The following is a 27,749-nucleotide window of genomic DNA, read 5'->3' on the forward strand; positions in this document are numbered from 1 at the left end:
AGAAAATTATTCTAATTTATCAATAAGGAGAAATCTCATTGAAGCTAATATTGTTGAAACTTACTTCTCCTAAGGGCTTCAATGTTGCAATATTATAGGTTGCTGGATCACGTTCCACTAAACATGTTTCTGTAAGTGCTAGAATTCTTTTTATAGGTTCCTTCAAACAAAATTGATACATATTAAAAAATTATTGAAGAAAAATGTCAAAATCAGATAAACAAATTTTTACTTTTAACATATGGGCTTACCGAATGTCTAGGTGATATTTTTTGGACTACAAACTCTGCTAAAGATGTGATGGATTCATCAGTGCTGTATTTCCCAAAGCGAAGATTCAAATATTGCTCAAATTCTAAAGGTTCTTTTCTGATCCGCAATGAAATACCTATATAGTTGCCAGCATGATCTATTGCACTTTTGATAATTTCTTCTCTTTGTTCTGATGCAAATAAATGCTGCACAAATTTTGAAATTTAAAAAGTCAGCGTTGAAATAACTAAAATGTGACCATAGTGAAATCAACTCATAGGAAAGTGACTGAAGGGGCACTTCTAGCAAAAAAAGGTAGATCTTATCAGAAGTAAATAAGCAGTGTGCTGTGGCTGAAATACTATTATTAAATTAAAATCACAAAGTCTGAGATAGAGAGCCTGGCAAAATAATCACTGAATAGAAATTATCTCCTAACTTCTCAGAGTCTGGTTCTCATCACCGCGTGGAAAACAGTGCTCTGGGGCTTCCAAAAGAGGCCCCAGGGACCCCAGCTAAGTCCAGTCAGGGTGTGGGTACTATGTGGACAGGATTCCCAGTTTCAACTAAGGTAGCTCTGACTTCGTCTGTTTTTATATGGTGGACTTTCTTGCAAGATTACCTTGAAGAATGTTTAAATGTTTACAAGTCATTGGCCTATGAATATTACAAACCAACCTCCAGAGTGTATTACAAAGGTTAAGGATATATTGCTACTTGCATTTGGTACCTGGAGGCCAGAAATGCTTAATATCCCGTGAAGGGCAGGGCAGGAGAATCCCACACAAGAAAGACCTGTCCTGCCCAGAATGCCACTAACTACCCTGCTGAGAAACACTGGATCAGATCATGTTTTAAAACCTCATTTTATTCCCAGCAGCATATCTAGTCACTATGGATGCAACAGGTACCAGATGAAGGTTTGCTGAATGGATCTGTCATGGTCTCATATTTGTAGTGAATGTCTCATTTTAGCTAGTGTCTTTTAAAAGGCAGACAGTATGCTCAGAAAGTGGATGATTAAAATTTTAAAGTGCTTGATGCCATCAAGCAATAAAAAATGTTGGCAATTCTTATCCTTAATGTTTACCTTATGCATTGTAAGGCTTGGTGAATTACTGTGATTCTGTTAAGGTCTGTGAGGCCATATTCCTGTAATTAGGTATGTTTTCCACCAAGGTGTTAATTATAAATTTCCACCACCCAGGGAAGAGAAAGACCTTTGGACAGCACTATGACAGCAGGCTTTAGGCTGCTTTAGTGTGGGAGAAGGAACTAATTTTCTCTTTGGGCCTTCACCTTTTGGGTCTAGACTCAGAGGTAACAAAATGTCTACATGTACATTCCTAGATGAGGGACACTAGGATGGTACCCATCATCTGGGTAAGCAGTGAAATCTAGGATGAGTAAAGGCCTGTAACTCTGAAGAGTTAACATATTTTGTAAGTCAGATTGTTCACCCCATCCACCACTTTTTTTTTTTTTTTTTTTTGCAGTACGCGGGCCTCTCACTGTTGTGGCCTCTCCAATTGCGGAGCACAGGCTCCAGACGCGCAGGCTCAGCGGCCATGGCTCACGGGCGCAGCTGCTCCGCGGCATGTGGGATCTTCCTGGACCGGGGGACGAACCTGTGTCCCCTGCATCGGCAGGCGGACTCTCAACCACTGTGCCACCAGGGAAGCCCCACCATTCTTTTTACTTCCCTTTTGCTACCCTCTAGCCTCTTGTATATCCAAAAGACTTGCCCTGGCCCTGTTACCCAGGGATGGATAATTTATCTACAGAACATTAAATCTTGGAGTAGTGTTCCCAGGACATTAAGGTAGCTATGGGAATTAAAATTCTCAAGAGAAAGGATTCTTGAGAGTAAGTTCAGCTGAGCCTCTCCATGTGGACCCTCTTAATGCTCATCTTTGAGATGTGGGGTTTAATTAAGGCAGGACGTTTCTTATAAAAAAAGATGGTCATCTTCTACAGCTCAGCTTCTACTGCCAACATACAGGGCATTCTGCCATACCCCCAAAATTTACATATAATTCAGAATTTCAAGACAAAAACATGCAATAAATTCCAAATTTGAAGTTTCAATGAATATTCAGATTTCAGATTACAAATAGCTGGGCAAAGGAAAGAAGACTATAAAAAAAAGATTTTAAAATACCTTTTCAAAGAAAGCTTAGAAACCTTCAGGTAAGACATTAATAGTAATGAAAATAAAACTGTAACTACCATTTATTGAATATTAAGCCACACACTGTGCTAAGCATTTTACATAGATTATCTGATTCGATCCAAAAAACAAAAACCTATTAACATACCTATTACTCTCCTCATTTTATAGAGCTGCAAATTGGGATTCAAGCTCAGGTCTCTTTGATACCAAAGCCTGCACTCATAATACATATCATACTTCCTCCCTGAGGACTCAGGAAATTTCAAAATTAACTCTGCTGTCCTTCAAATGGTCATGTCCCTTTTAAAATGGCTTTTTAAAAACACTACTTACCAATCTACTAAATCCGCCATAAAGTATACAAAACCCTCCTTGATAATCAGAGAGATCTACAAAGCCTTCAATATTTCTATAGTCATAGGAACAGAGGACTCTGTTGGTTGCAGGATTAATTTGGTCAAAGCCTCCTGGTGTTACTTCCAAAATGACAGGTTTTCTTATATCACTCCAGTGATGCTTATAGCAGTTATATCTCTAGAGAGAAAGATAATAATACTTTTAGATTCATATTTAAGTTTACCATAAAACACAGTTACATTTAACTTATCAGTCACTACTGAAACAACCAAAAATTATAAATATGTAGAGATACTATCCAAATTGTTAAAATCATTTTTATTTTAGACATTTGGAGGTTTATGTTTATTCAATTAAGAATGTTCATGCTAACTGAAGACAGTATGTCCTTTTACAATTAACGAAGGTTTGGGTTACGATATTTTGTGAAACAATTTTAAGTCACCTTTATGCAAATCTATAAAAAAATTTTTTTAGGGAAATCCTAAATAGAAATGTTATTCTTCAAGAGTTCTATTGGAGAAAAGATTTCAACTTTTGTTAATGGATTTTAGAAAAAAATTAGATTATAGTTGCTTTACAATGTTGTGTTAGTTTCTGCTGTACAACGACGTGAATCAGCTATATTTATACATATATCCCCTCCCTCTTGGATCTCCCCCCACCCCTCACCCCCACCCCCCCCCCCCCGACCCCATCCCACCCATCTAGGTCATCACAGAGCACTGAGCTGAGGTCCCTATGCTTCTTTTAACCAAGTTAGATATAGAAAAGAGCTAAGTCACATTTCAGGGCTGTTACAGTATTCAATTTAAACACCATAGGCTTTTCTAATCACACCATTGGAAACTTATCTTTAGAAGTTTGATCTCATTAGCAAGTAAAATTCCATTTAGAGAACATTCCTTTGTAAATTAGAGTACCTAGTGTCAGGAATAATTACAATGGTCAACATCCATTTACTACCCAGTTTTACTCTTAAAAAGAAAAAAATGTTTAATTGAGGCTGCTAACTAAAATGATGTGTATAGAATAATTTAAAATAAAGGCAAAATGAGGTAAAGAAAAAATAAGGATAACAAAATGTCAGATGTGTAGTGAACATTCCCTTGTCTACCCAAAAAGACCACAAAGTTTTCTACCCATCAATATGAAGAGGAACGCATGGTCAGTTACATGATTCTTAAGGTAAAAATAAACTGGTTGCTGCTCAAGAGTACAACTATTTCTAATACTAAAATAAGAGAAAAATTCTCTTGCAGGTGTTCAGAAAAGACAGTAAGGCATTAGATAATAAACACCTCCGCTAATACCCCAACATTAAACCCAGCAATGAAGTTCATAGGATCATACCACATCAATCCCCTCAGCATTACTGATCTATGGCATCATGCACATTATGGTTTCATAAAAGGAATTCTGCTGAAAGACAAAAAGGCCTGCATTAACCCAAGAATATATTTAGAGCCTTGATTCTGAACTAAAGGATGGAGCAGTGCCACACCTTTCCAGCAGAAGTGGGGGTAGAACGGAGGCCACAAAAAGTGGTGCTTTTCCCAACTATGCTCGTTTACATGCCCCACAGCCCACTCGCACAGGATACTCTCCATTCCTCCAGCTGATAATCAACTGTCAAGTAAAGAGATTTGCCAAGGGAAACAAATCATTGTCCTTCAGGACTGTGGAGGCCAAGGCAGTCTTGAGAGACCTTGATTTAGAGTACATCCAGGGGCAATGAGAGGCCTGAGGCCAAATTCAACTTATGTAAAACTGCTGTCCTTCAGGCAATCTTCTAGGGATACTGTTTTCACCACAAAATTTTGAAAAGTATTAAGTTGCTGAAGTTAATGGATATAAAAGGAAGCTTATAAACAAAATCTCTAAGTATGCTTCTGGAAGCAGTTGTTTTCCAAACAGATGAGATATACAGAAAACTCACCCACTAACATAAAATAACTATAATAAGCATACCAAATTATGATTTATATAAATCTGATTGTGCCTCATCACGTATAAGAAACAAGCAGCTCACCAAACGCCATTAAGCTATTTTAAATGGCTCCTGGGCAACCAGTCAATTGCTTGAGTTGAGATCAGTGAGGCTTTTGGGACACTAAAACAGGAATAGAACATCTATATACAGGATGAGGGCTTTCAAAAAAAACAGGGGAACAGTGCTGCCAGCATATGAGAGTTCAGATCCTGCCTTCTGCCAGAAGCTAGCGTTCTGGACAGTGCTATGAGTTTACACATTACTCTACATCCCCCCTATTTCAAGGGAGTGAAAAAAGTATCAACACCCATTTACTGTCCCCAGAAGACTCTGATTTAGTTTAAATGCTGCTGTAACATGACTAGAGAAGGCCTGGAAAAGTTAAATTCTAATGAGTAACCATGACTTCCTGAAAGCTGTCAGTGCACCCTGCAAAGCTTCATTATTGGCCAGATCCAGTGCAAGAACATGTAATAAGACAGTTTCAATACATAAACATTCTTAAAACTTTAATACTTCTGAAATAGGAATCTCCTACACCAAACAACTATTGCATGGTCTAACATTATCAGCAGCGTGAAGCTTTCTCTTGCTGTTTTAGAATACTGAATAAAGACTTCGTGAATGAAGCATTGTTTTTAATGCTGAGTTCTAGCTGAAGATTTTTTCCCAACTATCAGCAGTAACAGTCATAAGTCTAATTATTCATATTTGAGTTTCCTGTTAAATTACACTCATCTCTCTATCACATGATATCAGGAGACATTAAAGTTGTTTCATTTTTTTCCCCTTTAACTTTGCCATAAAGGGAACACACAGTTCATGGAATGATTTCTAAAGCACAACATTTGAAATAATAAAGATAGATATTAATAAATGTTAAATACTTGCCCTTCCTGTGATTTTTCCTTCTGAAAAATCAGTTCTAAATCTCTGAAAGAGAAGATATAAGCATAGTTTATAACCACAGATTGGTAAGAAAGACTCACATTTCAATTCAGTACTTTCTATCCAAAGTTAAAATCCCAACTTGGTAACCCTGATATTAAAAAATGTTATTAGGGACATCCCTGGTGGCGCAGTGGTTAAGAATGTGCCTGCCAATGCAGGGGACACAGGCTCGAGCCCTGGTCCAGGATGATCCCACATGCCGCGGAGCAACTAAGCCCGTATGCCACAACTACTGAGCCCACGCGCCACAACTACTGAAGCCCGTGTGCCTAAAGCCCGTGTTCCACAACAAGAGAAGCCACCGCACCGCAGCAAATAGTAGCCCCCACTCGCTGCAACTAGAAAAAGCCTGTGTGCAGCAACAAAGACCCAATGCAGCCAAAATAAATACATAAATCTATTACAAAAAATGTTATTAAAGTTATAGTTTAAGGATATTCAATAAAGTGTGAAATTTTACTGAAAAACAGGATAGATTAATTAAACGTAAAACTGCTTTGTTCTGTATAATGTATTTAAAAACTATCAAATATAAGGGATTAACCAGCCTGTCAGTAAGAAAAAAGTGAAAGTTTCACAGTGTCAAGTTAAGGGTCAATAAGAAAAAAATAAGCATAGTGGGAACAGGGACTCAGAACATTAATATTTGTAGTTTAATGTAACTGTTTCATTAAGAAAAAGAAGAAGAAGAAAAAAAAAAGAAAGAAAAAGAAGAGAGAAATTTAGTTTATTAACATGAAATGGTTCTTACCAATGCTTCTGTAAGAAGTTCTGTTCTGTGCTCTGTAGAAAATTTTAATGTTTCTGACTTTTTTCCACTGCCTTTACGAAATGTGAGGTTGAACTCTGTTCCTTGTCCTTTTCCAACAGGGCTGATGCTGCAAATGTCTCCATAAGGCCACTAACAAAAAGAAAGGAATTCTTTCAACTTGTGCTATACTATGGGGAAATGCAACACTTATTTTTACTACTTTAATTTCACAATCACTGATTAAATGAGAAAATTTTACAAAACAGTACTGAGGTCTAGAAACGGTTTTGTCTTACAATAATTCTATAAAACAAACTTCTAAAAGTTTTCAGTCATCAGAGACAATAAAGAAGTCCTATCCGTTTTCCAACTTCAATGATTGATGACATTAATCCAGAACAATTAAAATACATAGATGTGAAAAGAACTGGGGAATAGCATTTTATGATTACCTACAAATGTGTTAAAAACAGCAACAAAAAGAAGAATCTGTAAAACATACCTAATTTAGAATTAAAATAAACTAGAATATATTTATGTTTACTTATCCATATTCACATTAGTCTTGCCTTTATAGATAGTAACCTTACTTTCATTACAAGTATTTTCCAACCACTGCACTTCTGACTTATGTATGCCTGTATTACAGTAACAAGGCTACCTTTAAAATTATAAAGAATTTACAAATTTTACATTAAAAAGACTGCTGTAATCAATAGTAACATATTAAAATGTTATACGCCTTAGAGCCTAGAAATAAGCACACACATGCCCCCTTTATTTATGCTTGGTCCTGAGCACTTAGCATTATATAAGCATATTAATCTTTTTCAGATTTGACACTTCTACCCTAAAGTACTGATTTCAGACAGGGAGTCATGGGTCAGGTTTTAACCTGGCTTTTAAAATTCAAATGGAGTTCAAACACCTAATAGCTTCTAACATAATTACCTGATTTGTTACTTCTAGGGTATTGGGATTATATGTAGTAATCGCATGGGTTCCAACTGAAAAGACACGCTTATACCTACAAAGGAAGTACTTAAGTTTAGTCTTAAATAAAAGAAACATTTTATAACAAAATACATATAACACAAAAGGAACATTTCAATAAATAAACAGAAATGTGTTAACTGATTAATGTGACTAAATATATCTTCGTTTTATATTCTCACATTTTTAATGTTCTGAAATGCTACTAGTATTAAGACCTACCCATCACTCATTTTACTGTGAAACAGTAAGATCCTTAAGTAGAAAAGTAAAACCTATGCAAGCAATCTTGTGCTGTTAGTATACATGAAGTTAGCAAATCACTGCCAGAGGATGCCAAAAGATTCTAAATGGGAAAATTTTATTAAAATAAAAAAGACACTGTACACTACTAATTGTTTCAAAATATCCTTTCGACAAGAACATGATGCAAATGAAGGAAAAGCTATGGCCTACAACTGGTCTGTCACACTACTATTCTGGAATCTAAATAATTTCTATTTAAGCAACTACCTATTACATTTAAGTGCTGCAATTTTATAAAAGTAGGAAGGCTACATCACAGACAAGCAATTTTCACTTCTCACTTCACTTCCTTCACTTAAAGCAACATATATGAAGGAGAAAAACCATTTGGGTATCAGTAATCCTTTAGAAGAGAGAGCAATTCATAATGATAAAAGTGGAAACTGAATTAGAAAAATTTATTTAAAACTGAAGAATTAGCTCTTTGGAAATAAAATAATAAAATAGGTCTAAGAAAATACAAAAACAAAATTAGGAAAGAATTTATAACCATAAACACAGAAGAAAAAAATGATGTAAGTCTGTGCTGATAAATTTGAAAATTACGAATAAATCAACCCCTATATAGAAGAATTTAAGAAAGCTGCAAACAATTACACCCTAAAAAAGTACCAAGGCTCAAACAAGGAGATGAAATCTTAAAGGAACAGGTAAATCCTATGCTTCTTAAATTGTTCCAAGAAACAGACTAAGGACAGCCTCTCAATTCTTTCAGTGATACTAAAATCTGGTAAGTCAATACAAAAAAGAAAAAAAATACACCAATCTATTTTTAAATAAATACTATCAGTATGAATCAAATGGCATATTCAAATAGTAATACACCATGACCAAAGACAGTCATTTCAGGAAAACAGCTGAATATCAAAAGAATGTATTAATTGATAATATTTATTGAAATGTCTATTTGTATTTTAATAAGAGATTTTTAAATGATCAAAAATGTATGTTAAACACAATCAGATGCCTTTTTTTTTTTTTTTTTTTTTTGCGGTACACGGTACACTGTTGTGGCCTCTCCTGTCACAGAGCACAGGCTCCAGACGTGCAGGCCCAGTGGCCATGGCTCACGGGCCCAGCCGCTCTGCGGCACGCGGGATCCTCCCAGACCGGGGCACGAACCCGCATCCCCTGCATCGGCAGGCAGACTCTCAACCACTGCGCCACCAGGGAAGCCCCCCAGATGTCTTTTTTAAATGTATGGAAAAGACTGTGCTTTTCTGCTTTAAACTACTAATACAGTAAAAAGGCACCTTAATCCAGCAGCCACTAGCTGACTCAAGGGTCACACACTAGGAGTATTCCCATTAAGATCAAGAGAGCTCTCTTTCACATTTTAACTTCCCTATTATTTCTTCTAATCATAATATTATATAATAAAAATGATGAAATTTCCATTTTGGGGAAAAACGGTAGATTGTATTAATCTTCCATATTGCTATATTACAAATTTTTCTCCCTAATTTCATATGTCTAAAGTGGAATGGGAAACTAAAGAATGAGAGCCCTTCCTTTTAACATAAAAACATTCATTTGCTGCTTTCTAAAGTGGGGAGAAGTTGAAGGATTGGTGAAGTGGATGAGGATTTATCTAAACAGATAAAAAGTCTCAAAACTTCAGAAGCTTAATCAATTAATGGGAACAAAGAAAATCTTATTAAAGCAATATTTGCCTCAGAAGATTGCATAATGAAATCAAATGTATGACAGAAATATGAATTCACAAATTCTAACTTTTAGAATCATCTTGAGAGTCAAACATGCCACTTTTTGTTTTTTTAAATTTTTATTGGAGTATAGTTGATTTACAATGTTGTTAGTTGCAGGTGTACAGCAAAGTGAATCAGTTATACATATACATATAGCCACTTTTTTTTTTTTTTTTTTTGCGGTACGCAGGCCTCCCACTGTTGTGGCCTCTACCGTTGCGAAGCACAGACTCCAGATGCGCAAGCCCAGCGGCCATGGCTCACGGGCCCAGCGGCCATGGCTCACGGGCCCAGCCGCTCCGTGGCACGCGGAATCCTCCCGGACCGGGGCACGAACCCGCGTCCCCTGCACTGGCAGGCAGACTCTCAACCACTGCGCCACCAGGGAAGCCCTATATCCACTTTTTTAAAGATTCTTTTCCCATATAGGCCATTACAGAGTACTGAGTAGAATTCCCTGTGCTATACAATAGGTCCTTATTAGTTATCTATTTTATATATAGTAGCGTGTACATGTCAATCCCAATCTTCCAATTTATCCCTCCCCCCCTTAACCCCCGGTAAACATGTTTGTTTTCTACATCTTTGACTCTATTTCTGTTTTGTACATGAGTTCATTTCAAACATGCCAATTTTTATAATCCTGAAATAAAACTACAGAACTTACTTATTTTACTCTGGGAGCAAAAGTGTAAGAATTAAATGCCTGAAATGTTCCAAATGTCAACTAATGTTGTCATATTCAAAATCTTAGAGGATCTCAGTTAAGAAAATATACTTTTCAATTCTATACTGATCTCCACACAATGAAGCCCTTTCTAATTTCTAACATTTTTCTCATGTAACTTTTTCATCCTGATTAGTGCCGTGCAAAAGAACTTTCCAAAATGATGGAAACATTCTGTATCTACACTGTCCAATTAGGTAGCTCTATTGAGCACTTGAAATGTGGCTAATGAGCAACTGAATTTTAAATTTTATTTAAACTTAAATAGCCATGCATGTTTAGTGGCTACCATATGGGAGAGAACACAGTCTAGATCCTGCAGCAAAAGGATGCTGGAGTGAGGTGCTCATTAGGCCCAAAGTACTGTCATGACTGGTAAACTCAGAGCTATCTTTCAGATAAATACAGAGCTCTAAAGCCTTCCTAAGAAGAGAGCTGTAAGAAAATTCTCAGGAGAATTCCCTTCCATTCCCCTTCCTTTCTTCTAAGAGTTCCCCATGCCTCTCTCCTCTAGAATGGCTGCTGGACTACTCTTTAACGTTAGGGCAAATACTTCTAGGTCATTTAAAACCTTTATAAGCAGCCCTAAACCTTCAAAGAGTATCTAAAAAGCCCCTTGGAGATCAGATTTAGAGATTAAAATCTGAATGAGCTCACATGTATGGTATGTTAGTTACACCTGCAATTTAAGGTTTTTCTCTTAAATTTTACTTTCACCAAGTCACTGGTGTCTTAAATCATAAAGAATAGACAAATACTCTATATATTCAAGGAGGTACATGTCTTCCTTATCTTTGAAACTCTAACTCCTAGCATAGTACCCAGCACTGCATAAAGCCAGGTACTCAATAAATGTTTATCCAATAGCTAAATAGACCAATCCATGCATTCAGATCTATATGACCCATGAGTTTACTCTTGCTTTTAAAACACAATATAAATCAGATAGCAATTAACAGCACACCAATTTTTTTCTTCATAACCATTGTGACACCAGGAAAAGACTAAGTTCATATCTTTAGGAAGAAAATACATTTTATTCATTATCCGTAATGAGAAATTGCCATTTTAATTTTTTTAAAATAATTTTTATTGAAATATAGCTGATTTGCAATGTTGTGGGGTTTTTGTTTGTTCTTTTGGCTGCATTGGGTCTTCATTGCTGCACGAGGCCTTTCTCTAGTGGAGGCGAGCAGCGACTACTCTTCGTTGTGGTGCGCGGGCTTCTCATTGCAGTGGCTTCTCTTGTTGTGGAGCACGGGCTCTAGGCACGCGGGCTTCAGTTGTTGTGGTGCGCCGGCTCAGTAGTTGTGGTGTGCCGGCTCAGTAGTTGTGGCTCGCGGGCTCTAGAGCACAGGCTCAGTAGTTGTGGCACACGGGCTTAGTTGCTCTGCAGCATGTGGGACCTTTCTGAACCAGGGCTCGAACCCGTGTCCCCTGCATTGGCAGGCGGATTCTTAACCACTGCACCATCAGGGAAGTCTATGAAATTGCCAGTTTTTAAATCATAATAATTTAATTTGCAGTTCTATGGGTCTGAGATGAATCTCTTGGCTAATTCTTAAAAATTATCATACTAAAAACAAGTTCTTATTACAAAATATACAGCTACATAAAATCAACTACAAAAGGAATAAAGACTAAAGTAGACAAAATGAGAAATATATGACAGATGATGACATACACATGATGAAATGTGAAAGCAAACACCTTTGCCCCCAATGAAATTAATATTCATTATTAATATTCATTAGTAAATATATAATATTCAATATATTTACTGCACTTGTTTCCTTTTCTTCAGGAACTAAAGCCACACACATCATTAAATGCCTGTAGGGAGTAGGCATTTCTTCCACTCCTTAAGTTTTCTTAACTCACAGATTTATTCCAATGTGATAGACTATTAAGAAATGATTTACATTACCCATTAACTATAAGGTTATTTAGCATCAGGAAACTAATGATACTCAAATAAATTACAAAGTATTTGAGACAACTGCTTTCTATGTTGGGGCATTTTGCTCCCATAGCAATCGGTGATAAAGAACTGGGTGATAAGAACAAAAGATGTGCTAACAATAGTGCTGATAAGATAAGAAAGATCATCTGACAGCAAAGCAAGACCGCTGAAGCAAAAACTGGGGATGTACTCCAGTTTTGGATCTTGATAAGTGATGTTCAGATTTTTTAACAGACAGATTAAATTTATATTAACTTACATGAAAACAAACACACTCCTGTATTAATTCCTGCAAATAAAAATGTTATGCTATTCTTAAACTTTCTAGTCCTTATGAATATTGCTTTCTTCTTTGAAACAACTTTTTATATCACGATTTTTTTCCATATGGCAAATTTTTTTGGGGGGGGAGAGAAAAAACTAATACATTAGGTCAGATATTGCATATTAAATATTATCATGGATTGATCCAATATTAAATGAGCATAGTGTGCTGGGTTGAATGGTGTGGCAGTGAATAAGAGTCCCTTAAAGACCTGGTTTCCTCTGGGCAGGTATTTTGTTTGTTATTTAGTTAACTAATTCAGACATCTGAAATAAACTTCAAAGTAGTAATAGCTAAGATACCTGTCGGTCATTGTATGAAAGTTTATTTCGGATTTGAATTTCTTAACTAGCTTATATCAATTAGGCATGTACAATAGTATCAAGAGAAAGAGATATTACAAAAATATTGGCCACCATCACAATGTCATACCCTTCTGCACAGAAATTCATATTATTCAGTTCTCTCAAAATAGAGAAAATTAAACATTACTTTTTTGTAAGGTATAGAAAAAGCTTGTGTTTATTATAAAATAATGGTTCTCAAATTTCTTGGGATAATAAAACCTTTGTGTGTTACTTTTAAAGTTAAGATCCTCAATCCTTTCAGTGGACAGTCTATGCAACAGGTCTCAAATAAGCCAAACAGAGTTGGAAGACAGCTTTTATGTTACCTCATCTAGTCCTCATAACATACAGCTCGAACCCTTATAGTACCTTGAGTAAAGGTGGCTACTTTTAGTAGTTGACGACTACCAGTACGAGAGAACCAACTAACCTTCTATTTGTTTTCCAGTACTGCAGATATTGACTATTGTCCCTTAGTTCTAAGCCAATATATACTTCTCCACAAATTTCACCCTCTGGTCCAAGTTCTGTCTTTCAGCTTCACATGAAGCATACCTAATTTTTCTGCCAATCAGACTTTCAGTGTGAATTCTTTCCTAGGTTGAACACCTAGGTGCCTCAACCATTTAAAAGTAAGATCTGGGGGCTTCCCTGGTGGAGCGGTGGCTAAGAATCTGCCTGCCAATGCAGCGGACATGGGTTTGAGCCCTGGCCAGGGAAGATCCCACATGCCGCGGAGCAACTCAGCCCGTGCGCCACAACTACTGAGCCTGTGCTCTAGAGCCCACGAGCCACTACTGAGCCCGTGTGCCACAACTACTGAAGCCCGCGTGCCTAGAGTCTGTGCTCCGCAACAAGAAAAGCCACCACAATGAGAAGCCCATGCACAGCAATGGCCGCAACTAGAGAAAGCCTGCGTGCAGCAACAAAGACCCAACACAGCCAAAAATAAAATAAAATAAATAAACAAAAAGATTTGGACACCAATTTCTAGGAGGCTTTAGGATTCTCACAGAATCTAGAGTTTTTCCTTTTATTATTAAAAGCTTGAGAATCTAGTTACTTGAACTAAATTTTAGTCCATCAGATAACATAACTAGGGATAACTGAAGTGCAAGTTTTCTCAAAGAGTTAAGAGATCAATGGTAAGCACTCTGACAGTTAAGCCCATCAGCTCTGGAGTCACACTGCCTGGGTTCAAATACTGCCTAAACTGTTCACTTACTGTGTATCCTCTGATAACTTGCTTAACCTCTCTAAGCTTCAGTTTCCGCATCTGAAAGATGTGGATAATATGCATACTTAGCTCATAATGTGAGAATTAAATAATCCATGTAAAGTGCTTGTCACTTAGTGTTTATAATCAATAAATGTTATTCTTATTGTTCTTATTCTGTTGACTGAATAATGGGGGGGGAGGGTTCAACACTCCACTAGTCACTGAACTAATTATTATCACTATCATTATGTTTCAAGTATCCATGACTGCTGAATTCATATTTAAAATACAGAACAAAATTAATTGATCATTCATCTCATTATATTACCGAGATGCTCCATTCTGGTCAAACTCCACTTGAAAGATGAGTTTCACCTGAGAGGGCTCATTTACATTAGAAGTTGTATTCCTCAGAAAAGAGAAAAAAGAAATGTATAGGAAACATTCTGCGGTAACTCAGTGAGAAAATGTCCCACTTCTAATTAAAGGGCATCCCATGAAATGTAGTATTTTCTTTTTTTTTTGCGGTACGCAGGCCTCTCACTGTTGTGGCCTCTCCCATTGCGGAGCACAGGCTCCGGACGCACAGGCTCAGCGGCCATGGCTCACGGGCCCAGCCGCTCCGCGGCATGTGGGATCTTCCCGGACCAGGGCACGAACCCGTGTCCCCTGCATCGGTAGGCGGACTCTCAACCACTGCGCCACCAGGGAAGCCCAAAACGTAGTATTTTAAGGACTTATTTTCTGTGATGCAGGGTCCATATTTTTTCCAGCTCAGATGGAGCTTTCTTTTAAACAGGCTTTTTTAGAGCAGTTTTAGGTTCACAATAATATTAAGCAGAAGGTCCAAAGATTCCCAGTATACTCCCTGTTCACACCCATGCACAGCCTCCCCCGTTATCAACAAGCCCCACCATAGTGATACATTTGTTAAAACTGGTGAACCTACACTGACACATCATTATCCAACAAAATCCACAGTTTACATTAGAGTTCACTCTTGGTGCCTTATGGTTTGGACCAAAGTATAATGACGTGTATCCACCATTACAGTATCACAGAGTAGTTTCACTGTCCTAAAAATCCTCTGAACTCTGCCTATTCATCCTTTCCTCCCTGCTAAACCTTGAAAGCCATGATCTTTCTACTGTCTCCAAAGTTTTGCCTTTTCCACAATGTCATATACTGCAGTTGGAATCATATAGCATGTGACCTTTTCAGACGGGCTTCTTTCATTTAATATTATTATGCATTTAAATTTCCTCCATGTCTTTTCATGACTTGATGGTTCATTTTTTTTAGTGCTGAATAATATTCATTGTCTGCATGTACTACAGTTTACTCATTCACCTACTGAAAGACATCTTGGTTGTTTTCAAGTTTCGGTAATCATGAATAAAGCTGCTATCAACATCTTTGTGCAGGTTTCTGTGTGGGCATAAGTTTTCAACTCCTTTGGGTAAACTGAGTGTAACTGCTGGATCATATGGTAAGAGAACGTTGAGTGTTGTAAGAAACCACCAAACTATTTTCCAAAGCGGCTATACCATTTTGTATTTCCACCAGCAATAAATGTGAGTTCCTGTTGCTTCACATCCTCACCAGCATTTGGAGTTGTCAGTGTTCTGGATTTTGGCCATTCTAGTAGATGTGTAGTGGTATCTCTACATTTGCATGCATTTCTCTGAATTATTTGCCATCTGTATATTTTCTTTCCTTTTTTTTTTTTGGCTGCACCGCACAGCATGTGGGATCTTAGTTCCCCGACCAAGGATCAAACCTGTGCCCCCTGCAGTGGAAGTGTGAAGTCCTAACCACTGGACCGCCAGGGAATTTCCTGAATATTTTCTTTGGTGAGGTCTCTGTTAAGATCTGCGGCTCATTTTTTAATCGAGTTGTTTGTCTTCTTATTGTTGAGTTTTAAGGATTCTTTGTATAACAGTGCTTTATAAAATATGTCTTTTGCAAATATTTTCTCCCAGCTTGTCTTTACATTCTCTTGATAGTGTCTTTCACAAAGCAGAAGTTTTCAACTTTAATGCAGTCCAACTTATCAATTCATTTTTTTCATGGCTAATGTATTTGGTATTGTATCTAAAAAGTCATCACCAAACCCAAGGTCATCTAGATTTTCTCCCATGTTATCTTCTTGGAATTTTATAATTTTACATTTCACACTTAGGTCTGTGATCCACTTTGAGTTAATTTTGTGAAGGATGTAGAATCCATGCCTAGATTCATTTTGTTGCATGTGGATGTCCAGGTGTTCAAGTATCATTTGTTGGAAAGACTCTGCTCCTAAAACTAGCTTTTAATAGAGCATTGTGTGTAAAATATAAAATTCCTAGCAGATGTGATCCTATTTGCATTTGAAAGATATTCAAATACCATACTGCTTGATAATACGCACAAAGAGATGTACAAAGAAAACACAAAGAGAATTCAGGATGGACGCATGTGAGGTTTAGAGGCTGGCAGATACAAGGACTAAAATCAACAAAGCAGGGGAAAAAAGCCCCAGGTTTCCTAGAGTTATCAGAGTTGGTGAGATGTGTAAATGCCAGGCAGCTAAAGAGAAGAGTCTCTCTTCTCTTGTAGGACTCTATTCCTACATTATAAGAAAGGTATGAGAAATTCACTAGCTTCCCTTTCCCTCAACTCTTCTCTCAATTTCCTGTATCTAGTCATTACACAGGCTGCCTATGAATGTAGTGGGCAACTGCCAATGAATCTCACAGACTGACTATGATATATCCCAATGTACTGCAGTTAAAATCCTGTTCAGATACTAAAATGCTACTTTTAAATTCAGAGCATTTGCTACAATTAATGTATGCAAATATTAAAGTGATCCACAGGTAGATTTTACATGTAATTTCCATCCAGAAAAAAATTAAGCATCTAATTTTCAACATTACTGTGAAGTTTTCCATAGTGAATCTGCATTTCTGCTTTAACTGAAATGTATGCATCTTCCTTCCTATCAGAAATGACTTGCCAGGTCAAAAAGGAAACTTTGTTCTTTCATGAAAGAAAAGTGCTTTTTACCACTGAAATCTCCTCCCCCTTCCTGCTCCTTCCAGACAAAGATATAATTTAACTGTGTACTTTACAAGTGGGAAAATGACAAACACAGCATTTCTGCTAGCCAAGGGGTGAAGAGACCTTAATCATTAAAAACATGAGTAGCGGCTGCAATGTAAACATATGAAAACTATTACAACGGTAAAATGAAATAGGTCACATGAATATCCCCAAGGGAAATGTCTGGAAAGGTTATCTTTAATTTAGGTATATTAAGATAAAGAAAAATATTTGTCCATCTTTACTGTCACTATCAATAACATTTTCTAAAATGTTGGGGTTGAGTTGGAATCTCTTAAAACTGAGGCCCTAAAACCCCAAAATCACACACAAAATTTGTTGCATATAGATATGTTGCTAGAGAGAGGGTTCAAATAGCAACTCTGAAACAACAGAAAATTTTTAATATTGACCATTTACTTTTTTCATAAGACCAATGAGAAATACTTTAAACTTAGATTAGAATTGGCTACATAAAATAGGTAATATAATAAAAGATTCAGCGCCACATAATAATGTATATAACCTAATGAAATGATTCATTATCTGGAAAATGTAGTAGCTTTCAAGAAGAAGTTAAAAGTTTCAAGGTGTGTACACTGAAAGCAAAATACTGTTGAAAGAAATTTTAAAAGATTTCAATGTTAAGACATCCTATGTTTGTGGATCAGAAGACTTAACATTCTTAAGGTGGCGATACTCCAATTGATCTATAGATTCAATGCAATCCGTATCAGAATTCCAGTTGCCTTTTTTGTAAAATTGACTACTGACTCTAAGATTCATTTGGAAATGCAAGAGACCCAGAAAAGGCAACATAATTTGAAAATAAACAAAGTTGGAACCTGAAACTTTCTAGTTTTGAAACCTAGTACAAAGCTACAGTAATTAAGACAATATGGTTCTGGGAATTCCCTGGCAGTCCAGTGGTTAGGACTCGGCGCTTTCACTGCCATGGGCCCAGGTTTGATCCCTGGTCAGGGGAACTAAAACCCCGCAAGCCGTGTGGCACGGCCAAAAAAAAAAAAAAAGACTATGGTTCTGCCATAACGGTAGGCAAGGCATATAGATCAATGGAATAGAACTGAGAATTCAGGAATAAACTTTTATGGTCAATTGATTTTTGACAAGGTTGTCAAAACAGTTCAATGGGGAAAGAATAGTTTTTTCAACAAATGGTGCTGGGATAACTAGATATCCACATGCAAAAGAATAAAGCTGGATCCCTACTTCCCACTGCACACAAAAATTAACCCAAAATCAAAATTATAAAACTCTTAGAAGAAAACATAGGAATAAATCTTTGAGACCTTGGATTAGGTAATGGCTTCTTAGATGTGACACCAAAAGCACAAATGGCAATAGAAAAAAATAGATTGGATTCATCAAAATTTCATCAAAATTAAAACCTTTGTGCTTCAAAGCATACCATCAAGAAAGTGAAAAGACAACCCACTGAGCAGGAGGGTTGCAAATCAAACCTGTATAAGGAAGTTGTATTCATAATACATAAAGAACTTATGCAACTCAACAACAGAAGAATAAACAACAATTAAAAACTGGGTAAACGATCTGAAGACATTTCATGAAATATACAAAAAATGGCCAATAAGCACATGAAAAGATACTCAACATTTTAGTTATTAGGGAAATGCAAACCAAAACCACAATGAGATACCACTTCATGTGCACTAGGATGGCTAAAATGAAAAGAAAGACAATAACAAGTGTTGGTAAGGATGTGGAGAAATTGGAATCCTCATACATTGATGAGAGGATTATAAAATGCTGCAGCCACTTTGGAAAACAGTTTGGCTATTCCTCAAAAAGTTAAACATAGTTACCATATAATTCTATGTAACTCCATATACTGGATTGGCCAAAAAGTTCGTTTGGGTGTTTGGTAAGATGTTACGGAAAAACCCCAATGAACTCTGGCCAACCCAATACCATCAATTCCACTCCTAGGTATATAGCCAAGAGAACTGGAAATATAGATTCACCCAAAAACTTGTATGTGTTATAGTAGCACTATTCTATTCATAACAGTAAAAACGTAGAAACACTGTAAGTGTCCATCAACAGATGAATGGATAAGCAAAATGTGGCAATATCCACACAATAGATTTGGCAATAAAAAGAAATGAAGTACTAACACATGCTACAATGTGGATAACCCTTGAAAACATGCTAAGTGAAAGAAGATAGTCAGAAAAGATCACATATTGGATGAGCCCATTTATATGTGATGTCCTAAATAAGCAATACAGAGACAAAAAATAGATTAGTGGGTGCCAGATACAGGGAAGAGGGGAGAGGGGAGGAATTGCTAATATATTTAGAGGAGTATTTTTGGGGGGTGAGGAAAGTGTTCTATAAATAGTTAGTGGTGATGGTTCACAACTCTACAAATATACTAAAAAAACCACGGAATTGTACACTTAAAAAGAGTGAGTTTTATGTTAAGTAAATTATATCAATAAAGCTGTTATAAAAACAAAACAAAAAAGTTTCAAGGTGTGAATGATGGAGGTAAGGAATTGTGCTTGGAGCACAGAAATAGTTCTGCTACAAATAATTGCAAAAAAGGAAAGAAAAAAAAGGATTGTTTTAAGTCACAGTCATTACTAAGAACATTAAAAGTTTTTCCAGGTGATCACAGTTACTGATAAGCTCACGAAGCAAAAAGTATTACTGGAAGTTTGTTCTTTAGAATTAATTCAACAGTATGCTATAATTGTATTAAAAAACAAAAGCTATATTATGATGATTAGAGCAATTTAACTCTTGAGGAAAAAATAAAGATCATTTAAATATACAACTTTTTTTAAGGCTAAAAGAACTAAAGAGACTCATACTATTCTGGATGTGCCAATATTCTAACTTTGCTCTATGAAATTACCTGAAGAAAAAAATTTCAAGACAAGTATTCCACAGGATAACAATTAAGTAGCTCATACAACTGAGCTACTAAAAGGAAACAAAATTAAACACTCAAATCTTTCAAAATTATAGTCAGTTTCTTAATGCAAACCAGAAACACTACAGAATTCAGATGTTGCACCATTCTAAGAAGTTACAACACTATTACCTAAAAAATGGAAAGTTAAAAATAAGAACTACCCCAACCTCTCTCCTCATCCTCCAGAGGAAAAAAAAAAAAAAGAATAAGAACTAAAGTTATTGGCTTTGTACACGTCATGTTTTATCTGTCTGAGGTCTGATCTGGAATAATGTGGTTACCTATTTGTCAAAGTGTGGCACACTCATTTTACTTATTACTACTCAAAATGACCATAGACTAAACTTTTTTGTAATGGTCAAAAGGTGCCATTCACTGAATACTCAATGTATTTAAGGTATAATTTTAAAACCTTCACATACTCCATATCAATTCATTTAATCCTTATATCAGTCTGAGGGGTAGGAATTACTATCCATTTTACAAAAGGATACATAAGCATGTACACCTTGCTTTGACCACACAAGTTACTGAAAAATGTCATCATCCCCTCCCAAGGAAAAGACCAAACCCAATTTTTACATTTCATTACAGGTTTAAAAAAAGATTACAAAATGCAATATTGGCATATTTTCCCTGAGAGTCAAATGGAAATGAATATGTATTGATAACACAGGCTTATCTTTAAGCGACAGAGTTGTGAAGTTAACACTCCACTACTACATAACCTCATCGTTAATTGATAGCATTCAAGACAGTGGATAACTGGTTTATATTCCTTTTAATTCCTACCAAATTCCTTCCCAAGACAGACAGAGAAAACCAGACATATCAAAAGAAAAAAGAACAATAATTTATTCTAAATGTAGCATTTGCATTTAAAATATGTACATATGCTTTTCAGAAGAGAAGGGCTGAATGACATTATTGAGTTGTGCAGTACTATTCAAGACACTAAAAAAGTAATGTTTAAAATACTTTATAGAGGCAGAGAAAAGTAAAGCCAACAGAAATACTTACTTTCCCCTCCATGAATGTTTTGTTGTGTAGAAACATGCTAAATCCTTATTTTCCCTAATTATGTTCATTTTGTGCTGAAACCTGAAAGATAAAAATATGGATAAATTTCATAATAGTGCTATCCTTCAGAGTTTTCCCTGAATCTCCCATACCATAATTTCATAGCCTGCCATATGTCACTGATTTTAAGACACCAATTTTTCTACACGACCATAAGGTATTAAAGGATAGGGATGGTCTGTTCACCTCTCTATTACAGCCTTTAGCACAGCATATTGTCACAGCTCTCTTCCACTACACTGGGTTTCTTGAGGACAAGAATCGCCCTCTATCAACATCTCGATTGCAGAGAACCTAATTAAAAAAATGTTAAAGTAAATGAATCTTTAAATCTCACATTGCCAAACAATGTCTTAACACATGATGGGCACCCAAGGGTCAAACCAATTCTAATAGGTTTTTGTCTATTAGACAAAACACTTAGCTAAACACTTAGCTGCTAAGTGTCAGCCATCTTGCTGTCCCTGTCACTTTAAAGGGAACCTATGTAAGTAAGTAAGGTTTAATTTAATAGTCTCATTATAAAAGTAATTCAAGTATATAATAAAAAATTTTTAATGTTCATAAAGTAAAGCATCTTTCATCCTAGCATCCAAAGATAATCTAGCTTCCCTTCTTCTATCTAGAAAAAATAACTTTTTAAACAAAATTGAGATTGTCATTCATACCACTTAACCTGTTTTTACAGACTATTAACCATTTTCCACAGAATTATACTTTGAGAAAATAATTTTTAAGTCACATGGTATTCCATACTAGAACAATGCTACTCAAAGTGTAGTTGCAAACATCAAGATGAGTGCAGAAATTGTTTAGAAATGTTTGTTACAGTTTGGTTAGTGAACTCTCTAGTTAAACAGGACAGTTGAAGATTGTTGAACTTCCTAACAGCCACAGGCAGAGGGACCATGTTATGTGCAATATTTCAAGATTAGTTTGTTGACTATAACCTTGAGGTATAAAAAATCCAGAATCCATTTATCTCATGAAAAAATTTCAATTTAGCTAATTTTACAGAATAATTGCATAAACTGGCTACTAATGAAAGACTGATGATAAATTTTGAAAATTCTGCATCATTTGCTTCACACTGAATAAAAGTTAAAAATGAATATGGTTATTTATTTCTTGTGTCACTTGGCTATTGCTTCCTACCCTTAATAATTAGAAATGCTCTCTAAAAAATACTGTAAGGTACATACCAAAGGGTCAATAATGCAAACTGGTTAGAAGTATGGTTCACTTAGCTTTCTTTACATCTTTATATGTCTAAACTTTTTTTAGTCAACAAGTATTCTTTTCATAATTAGAATAAAACCATTTTTATCCAAAAACATTTTTTTTTTTTTTTTTTTTTGCGGTACGCGGGCCTCTCACTGCTGTGGCCTCTCCCGTTGCGGAGCACAGGATCCGGACGCGCAGGCTCAGCGGCCATGACTCACGGGCCCAGCCGCTCCGCGGCATGTGGGATCTTCCCAGACCGACCGGGGCACGAATCCGTGTCCCCTGCATCGGCAGGCGGACTCTCAACCACTGCGCCACCAGGGAAGCCCCAAAAACATTTTTATAACAGCTTTTTGAGACACAATTCACACACTATAAAATTCACCCTTTTAAAAGTGTACAATTCATGGGTTTTTAGCATATCCACAGAGTTCTACAACCAACACAGTATTTTTATTACCCCAAAAAGAAACCCCTGCTAGGAGCCACTCCCCAGTCCCCCTCACTCCCACCACCTGGCATCCACTAATCTACTTCCTGTCACTACGCACTTGCCTATTTTGGAATCCCATACAAATAGAATCATACAATATGTGGTCTTTGTGACTGGCTTCTTTCACTTAGCATAACATTTTCAAAGTTTATCCATGTTGTGGCATGGATCAGTTTCCTTCTATTGTATAGATGCAACACATTTTATCATCAGTTGATGGGCATTTGTGTTGTTTCTACTTTTTGGCTATTATCAATCATACTGCTATGAACAATCATTTTGTGTGAATGTTTTCATTTCTCTTGGATATGTATCTGAGAGGCAAACACATTTTTAAAGATACCTCTATTTTGACATTGCTTTCTTCACTCTTCTTGTTTTTCTATCAGCAAATTAGCAAGGGCCTCTGTACTCTATGTATTGTAGAACGCTCTTCCCCTAGATATCTACATGGCTAACACCTTCAGCTCCTTCAACTCTGTCCAAATGTCACCTTTACAATGAGGCCTAGCCTAACTATCTTGTTTTAAATTGTGATTACCCTCCTCATTCTACACTCTCTATCTTAACTCCTGCTCATATTTTCTCTAGGGTACCTTTCAGAGTCTAACGTGCAATTTAGTCTATTTATTATTTATCTAATCCTACTAGAATATCCAGAGAGGTATTTTTGTCTGTTATGCTCATTTTCTCTAGGCTCTCCAGAGCTGGCAAGAGTACCTAACACAAAACAGGTGCTCAATGAGTATCTGAGTGAATGAATGAAATTCAGCAACCCCATGAGTAATTCTGATGGCCACTTCAAACTTGATATTCTAACAGGTACTCCCAAATAAGGTTTTGGCAAACCTTCCTGAAAAACAGCAATTCATGCTCTGAGGAATAATAGGAGAACCACAAGTAACAGCAAGTTTAGAGAAACCATTATTGTTACCAGAGAGGAAATATCTCTCAACAGTCAATGACATCTTCCTACTAGTGTGCATGGAGACAGTTAAATATAGTCCTGTCATTTGGTGTGCTGTTTTGTTTTTTCTGGATTGTGTATCTGAAATGACACAGGCAGCCAACCAAGAATTACTACACCAGCACACATCATCCCTGCCTCCTGAATTACTTGTAGTAAACGATATTGCTGAAAAGAAACTTAGGTTGGATCTCTGAAAAGGTGCCAAAAAAGTGAAAAACTATAGGTCTACAGATGATATTTTCCCCTTACATACTGTAACTGAAGATTGGAAAAATGTAAGAAAAAGGAGGACAGAAGAGGTAAATGGCTGACATTGAAGAGTGGAGTTTGGATTCTGAGTCCACAATTTCTTACATCAGAATGACTGACTGAACCAAAGGCCTATCTAGAGAAAACTGACAAGAAAGAAAATGTGTTTGAGTGAAGACTGGCTGACCTCATCAAGGGACTTTAAAAGGAAAGTGAGAGAAAAAATAATATGAGTCTAAAATGACAGCCACAGAGAACTTATGGCATGACCCAGGAGTAAAGATCCCTAATAAATCAAAGGGGAGGGGGAAATCTCACAATAACAAAGCAAATTTAAGAATTAAAAAAAAAACCGTAAAGAATGATCTCATAAGTATCACTGGTTTGGGGGAATATGTAACTCAAACGGATTTTTCAGGAGGGGAATGAATTAAAACAAGTTTACATCAAGAAGGCTTATCTACAACTTTTTGGAGACCTATGAACTCGGGGGTGATGAAAATACTAGACTCCAGAGAGTTCCAAGGTTAGGATAAAGGGAGAGAAGATAAAACACATTAATATAAAATTAAACTACTAGAAGACATACAGATGGCCAACAGGTATATGAAAAGATATTCAATGTCACTATCAGGGAGATGCAACTCAAAACTACAAGATACTGCCTCACACCTGTTCAATGGCTATTATCAAAAAGATAAAAGACAACAAGTTTTGGTGAGGATGTACAGAAACTAAAACCCTTGAACACTGTTGATGGGAATGTAAAATGGTGCGCTACGGAAAACAGTATGGAAGTTGCTCAGAAAATTAAAAAATAGATTAGGGAATTCCCTGGCGGTCCAGTGGTTAGGACTCAGCGCTTTCAGTGCCGTGGGCCTGGGTTTGATCCCTGGTCAGGGAACTAGGATTCCACAAACCACATGGCACGGCCAAAAAAAAAAGAATTATCATATAATCCAGCAATCAAACTTCTGAGTATTTAACCAAAAGAACTGAAATTAGGACCACTAAGAGACAGCATGGCCATATTCACTGCAACATTATTTATAAAAGTCAAGATGTGTAAACAACCTAAATGTCCATCAACAGATGAATGGATAAAGAAAATGTTGTATACACACACAATGAAATATTATTCAGTCTTAAAAAAGGATATCCTGCAATATTCAACACCACCAGTGAAACTTGAGGACATAATGCTAACTGAAGTAAGCCAGTCACAGAAAGACAAATACTGCATCATTCCACTGACACGAGTTATCTATAATAGTCCAACTCACAGAAGCAGAAAGGTAGAATGGTGGTTGCCAGGGACCGGGGTGAGGGGGAAATGGGGAGTTGCTAATTAACGGGTATAAAGTTTCAGTTATGCAAGATGAGTAAGTTCTAGAGTCTGCTGTACAGTACTGTGCCTATAGTTAACAATAATGTATTGTACACTTAAAAATCTGTTAAGAGGGTAGATGTCATGTTAAGTGTTCTTACCCTCAAAAAATTAAATTTTTTTTTTTTTTGGCTGCCTTGGGTCTTTGTTGCTGCGCACGGGCTTTCTCTAGTTGTGGCGAGCAGGAGCTACTCTTCATTCCAGTGCACAGGCTTCTCTTGTTGTGGAGCACAGGCTCTAGGCACGCGGGCTCAGTAGCTGCAGCGCATGGGCTCTAGGCCACGTGGGCTTCAGCAGTTGCGGCTCGCAGGCTCTACAGCTCAGGCTCAGTAGTTGTGGCGCATGGGCTTGGTTGCTCCGTGGCGTGTGGGATCTTCCTGAACCAGGGATCGAACCCATGTCCCCTGCACTGGCAGGTGGATTCTTAACCACTGTGCCACCAGGGAAGTCCCAAAAAATTAAATTTTAAAAATTTAAGAAGTATACCACTAGCTGGCCTGTCAGGAAAAAAATACTGTATTCCTGATGCAGATGACAATGCTAACAGAAAAATATAATGTAGGATTAAAGGATTCTCTGGACATACAAGTTCCTATGGCCAAAATCAGCACACCTGATAACAAGTGATATTGCTATTCTGCATCCAACCCTGAATGACAACAATCCAAAAAAGGCTAAGGCTAGTAAAATGGAAGTGCTCTTTATGGAAGAAAATCACTCCTCTACCTGAAAAGCTCACCTTCAGCCATGTTATATTTAGGTAAGGATATACCGGAGAGATAATGAAGGCAGGAAATACTTACCTAAGTAGCCAAGTCAACCCCAGAAATGATGGGATAATTCAAAGCTAATGTTAGTGCCTGCGCAGCCTCAAAATGGAAATTAGGATAATGTTTTTCTATTCTGAATCCTCAGTAAAGATTATCCTAAAATTGGGGAGGGTAGGTGACCCTAACCAAAAAATTATGACATGTCCTGAAATTATGCAACTTTTATTAAGTATTCATCATGTGTTAATGATGACACTGGGCATTTACCACCCATTTATGTATCTCACTGTCCCCATAACAACACTAAGATACAGGAATGATGATCCCCATTTTATTGACAAGAAAACAGAATTAGAGAAATTAAACCACTTCTCTAAGGTCACAACAACTGGTAAGTGATTGGGCCAGGCTTTTGAACTCAACCTGCTTAACTCCACATTCTATGAACTTAAGCTTAACTATAATACCTTCCTTCAAATTTAGAAAATCAAAATAAATTCATTCTGACCATGTAATTACAGACTTATCATTGACAGCACATTCCTAGATTAATTCAGAACTAGTTCCAATTATTATCTTCACCTGGAAATATGATTAGGCAATTGTTGGAAACTTTCTCACAATTTCAAGCAGTGAAACAAATTACAGTACTTAACACAGGGCAAAAGAAATAAAACAAAAAAGATGTTGCCAATGCTGAAATACTCTACTATGTAAAAATAAACATTTTAAATGTTTCCATCTATAGATAAGCTTACATATTTTTAAAAAAACAAAGTGTTCAAAACAAATACATGACAACAGAAATCTGCTACCAATATGTGGTTTCAGGATAATTTTTAAGGAGAATTCAACAGAAAAATACTATTCTAACAAACAATGAGCTTTTAAAACAATCAGATTAATGAGATAGGTTGGGACCTACTTCCCAATGGTGCAATATTAACCTCTCCATCTTCAAGTAAATCTATTTTATATGCTCAATAAAACCTCAATCACTTTGCGATAAAGTCATTTCATCTAATGAAGGTAATTGGTGTGGAAACTGCATTAACTCTTTCAGACCATAAGGATATTTCTAGACACACAGATAATTCACTAGTGGATAATGGTAATGCACAGATATCAGAAAAATGCAGAAAAATTAAGACAAAAATATTCTGTGCTTGACTATGTATCATTTAAAGTGACAGTTGGAACAACTTCAAAAGAACCATTGGAAAATGAGTAAAAGCAAGTCTAGAGGTCCCCCAAGTGCCGTGGTCAAGTGTTAATTCAATCTGGGAAGACCCACTTGGAATACCTCCCTGTAGCACAGATAACTAGAGTTGCTATTGCACACACTAAACATTAACTAATGATGAGCACAAGAAGCTAGTGTTAATAAGACACAAGCTGAAGTAGTTTTAATAAGCTATCACCAAGATAAAAGTAGTGAGTTTTAAAAATATTACTTATGGTCAA

General features: G+C 36.6%; 1 protein-coding gene across 4 annotated transcripts in view; it reads right to left on the reverse strand.

Annotated features, from left to right (window-relative positions):
• DNAJC13 (DnaJ heat shock protein family (Hsp40) member C13) overlaps positions 1-27,749 on the reverse strand; it is a 122,653-nt gene that overhangs the window by 84,640 nt on the left and 10,264 nt on the right. For 3 of the 4 annotated variants that reach the window (XM_029214355.1, XM_029214354.1, XM_029214352.1), the window contains exons 2-8: positions 21,133-21,213; positions 7,429-7,504; positions 6,478-6,627; positions 5,667-5,708; positions 2,759-2,959; positions 252-458; positions 65-160 (exon numbers count right to left, since the gene is read on the reverse strand). In XM_029214355.1, the coding sequence (XP_029070188.1) occupies positions 65-160; positions 252-458; positions 2,759-2,959; positions 5,667-5,708; positions 6,478-6,627; positions 7,429-7,504; positions 21,133-21,200 (840 nt within the window). In that variant the 5' untranslated portion in view covers positions 21,201-21,213. Of the gene's footprint in view, positions 1-64; positions 161-251; positions 459-2,758; positions 2,960-5,666; positions 5,709-6,477; positions 6,628-7,428; positions 7,505-21,132; positions 21,214-21,378; positions 21,386-27,749 lie in introns of those variants that run through there. The other variant, XM_029214353.1, reaches the window with a different exon arrangement.

This window comes from Monodon monoceros, unplaced genomic scaffold (assembly GCF_005190385.1).
Source record: "Monodon monoceros isolate NGI ecotype Baffin Bay Population unplaced genomic scaffold, NGI_Narwhal_1 Super_Scaffold_11, whole genome shotgun sequence".
In the NCBI taxonomy this organism is placed as follows: domain Eukaryota; kingdom Metazoa; phylum Chordata; class Mammalia; order Artiodactyla; family Monodontidae; genus Monodon; species Monodon monoceros.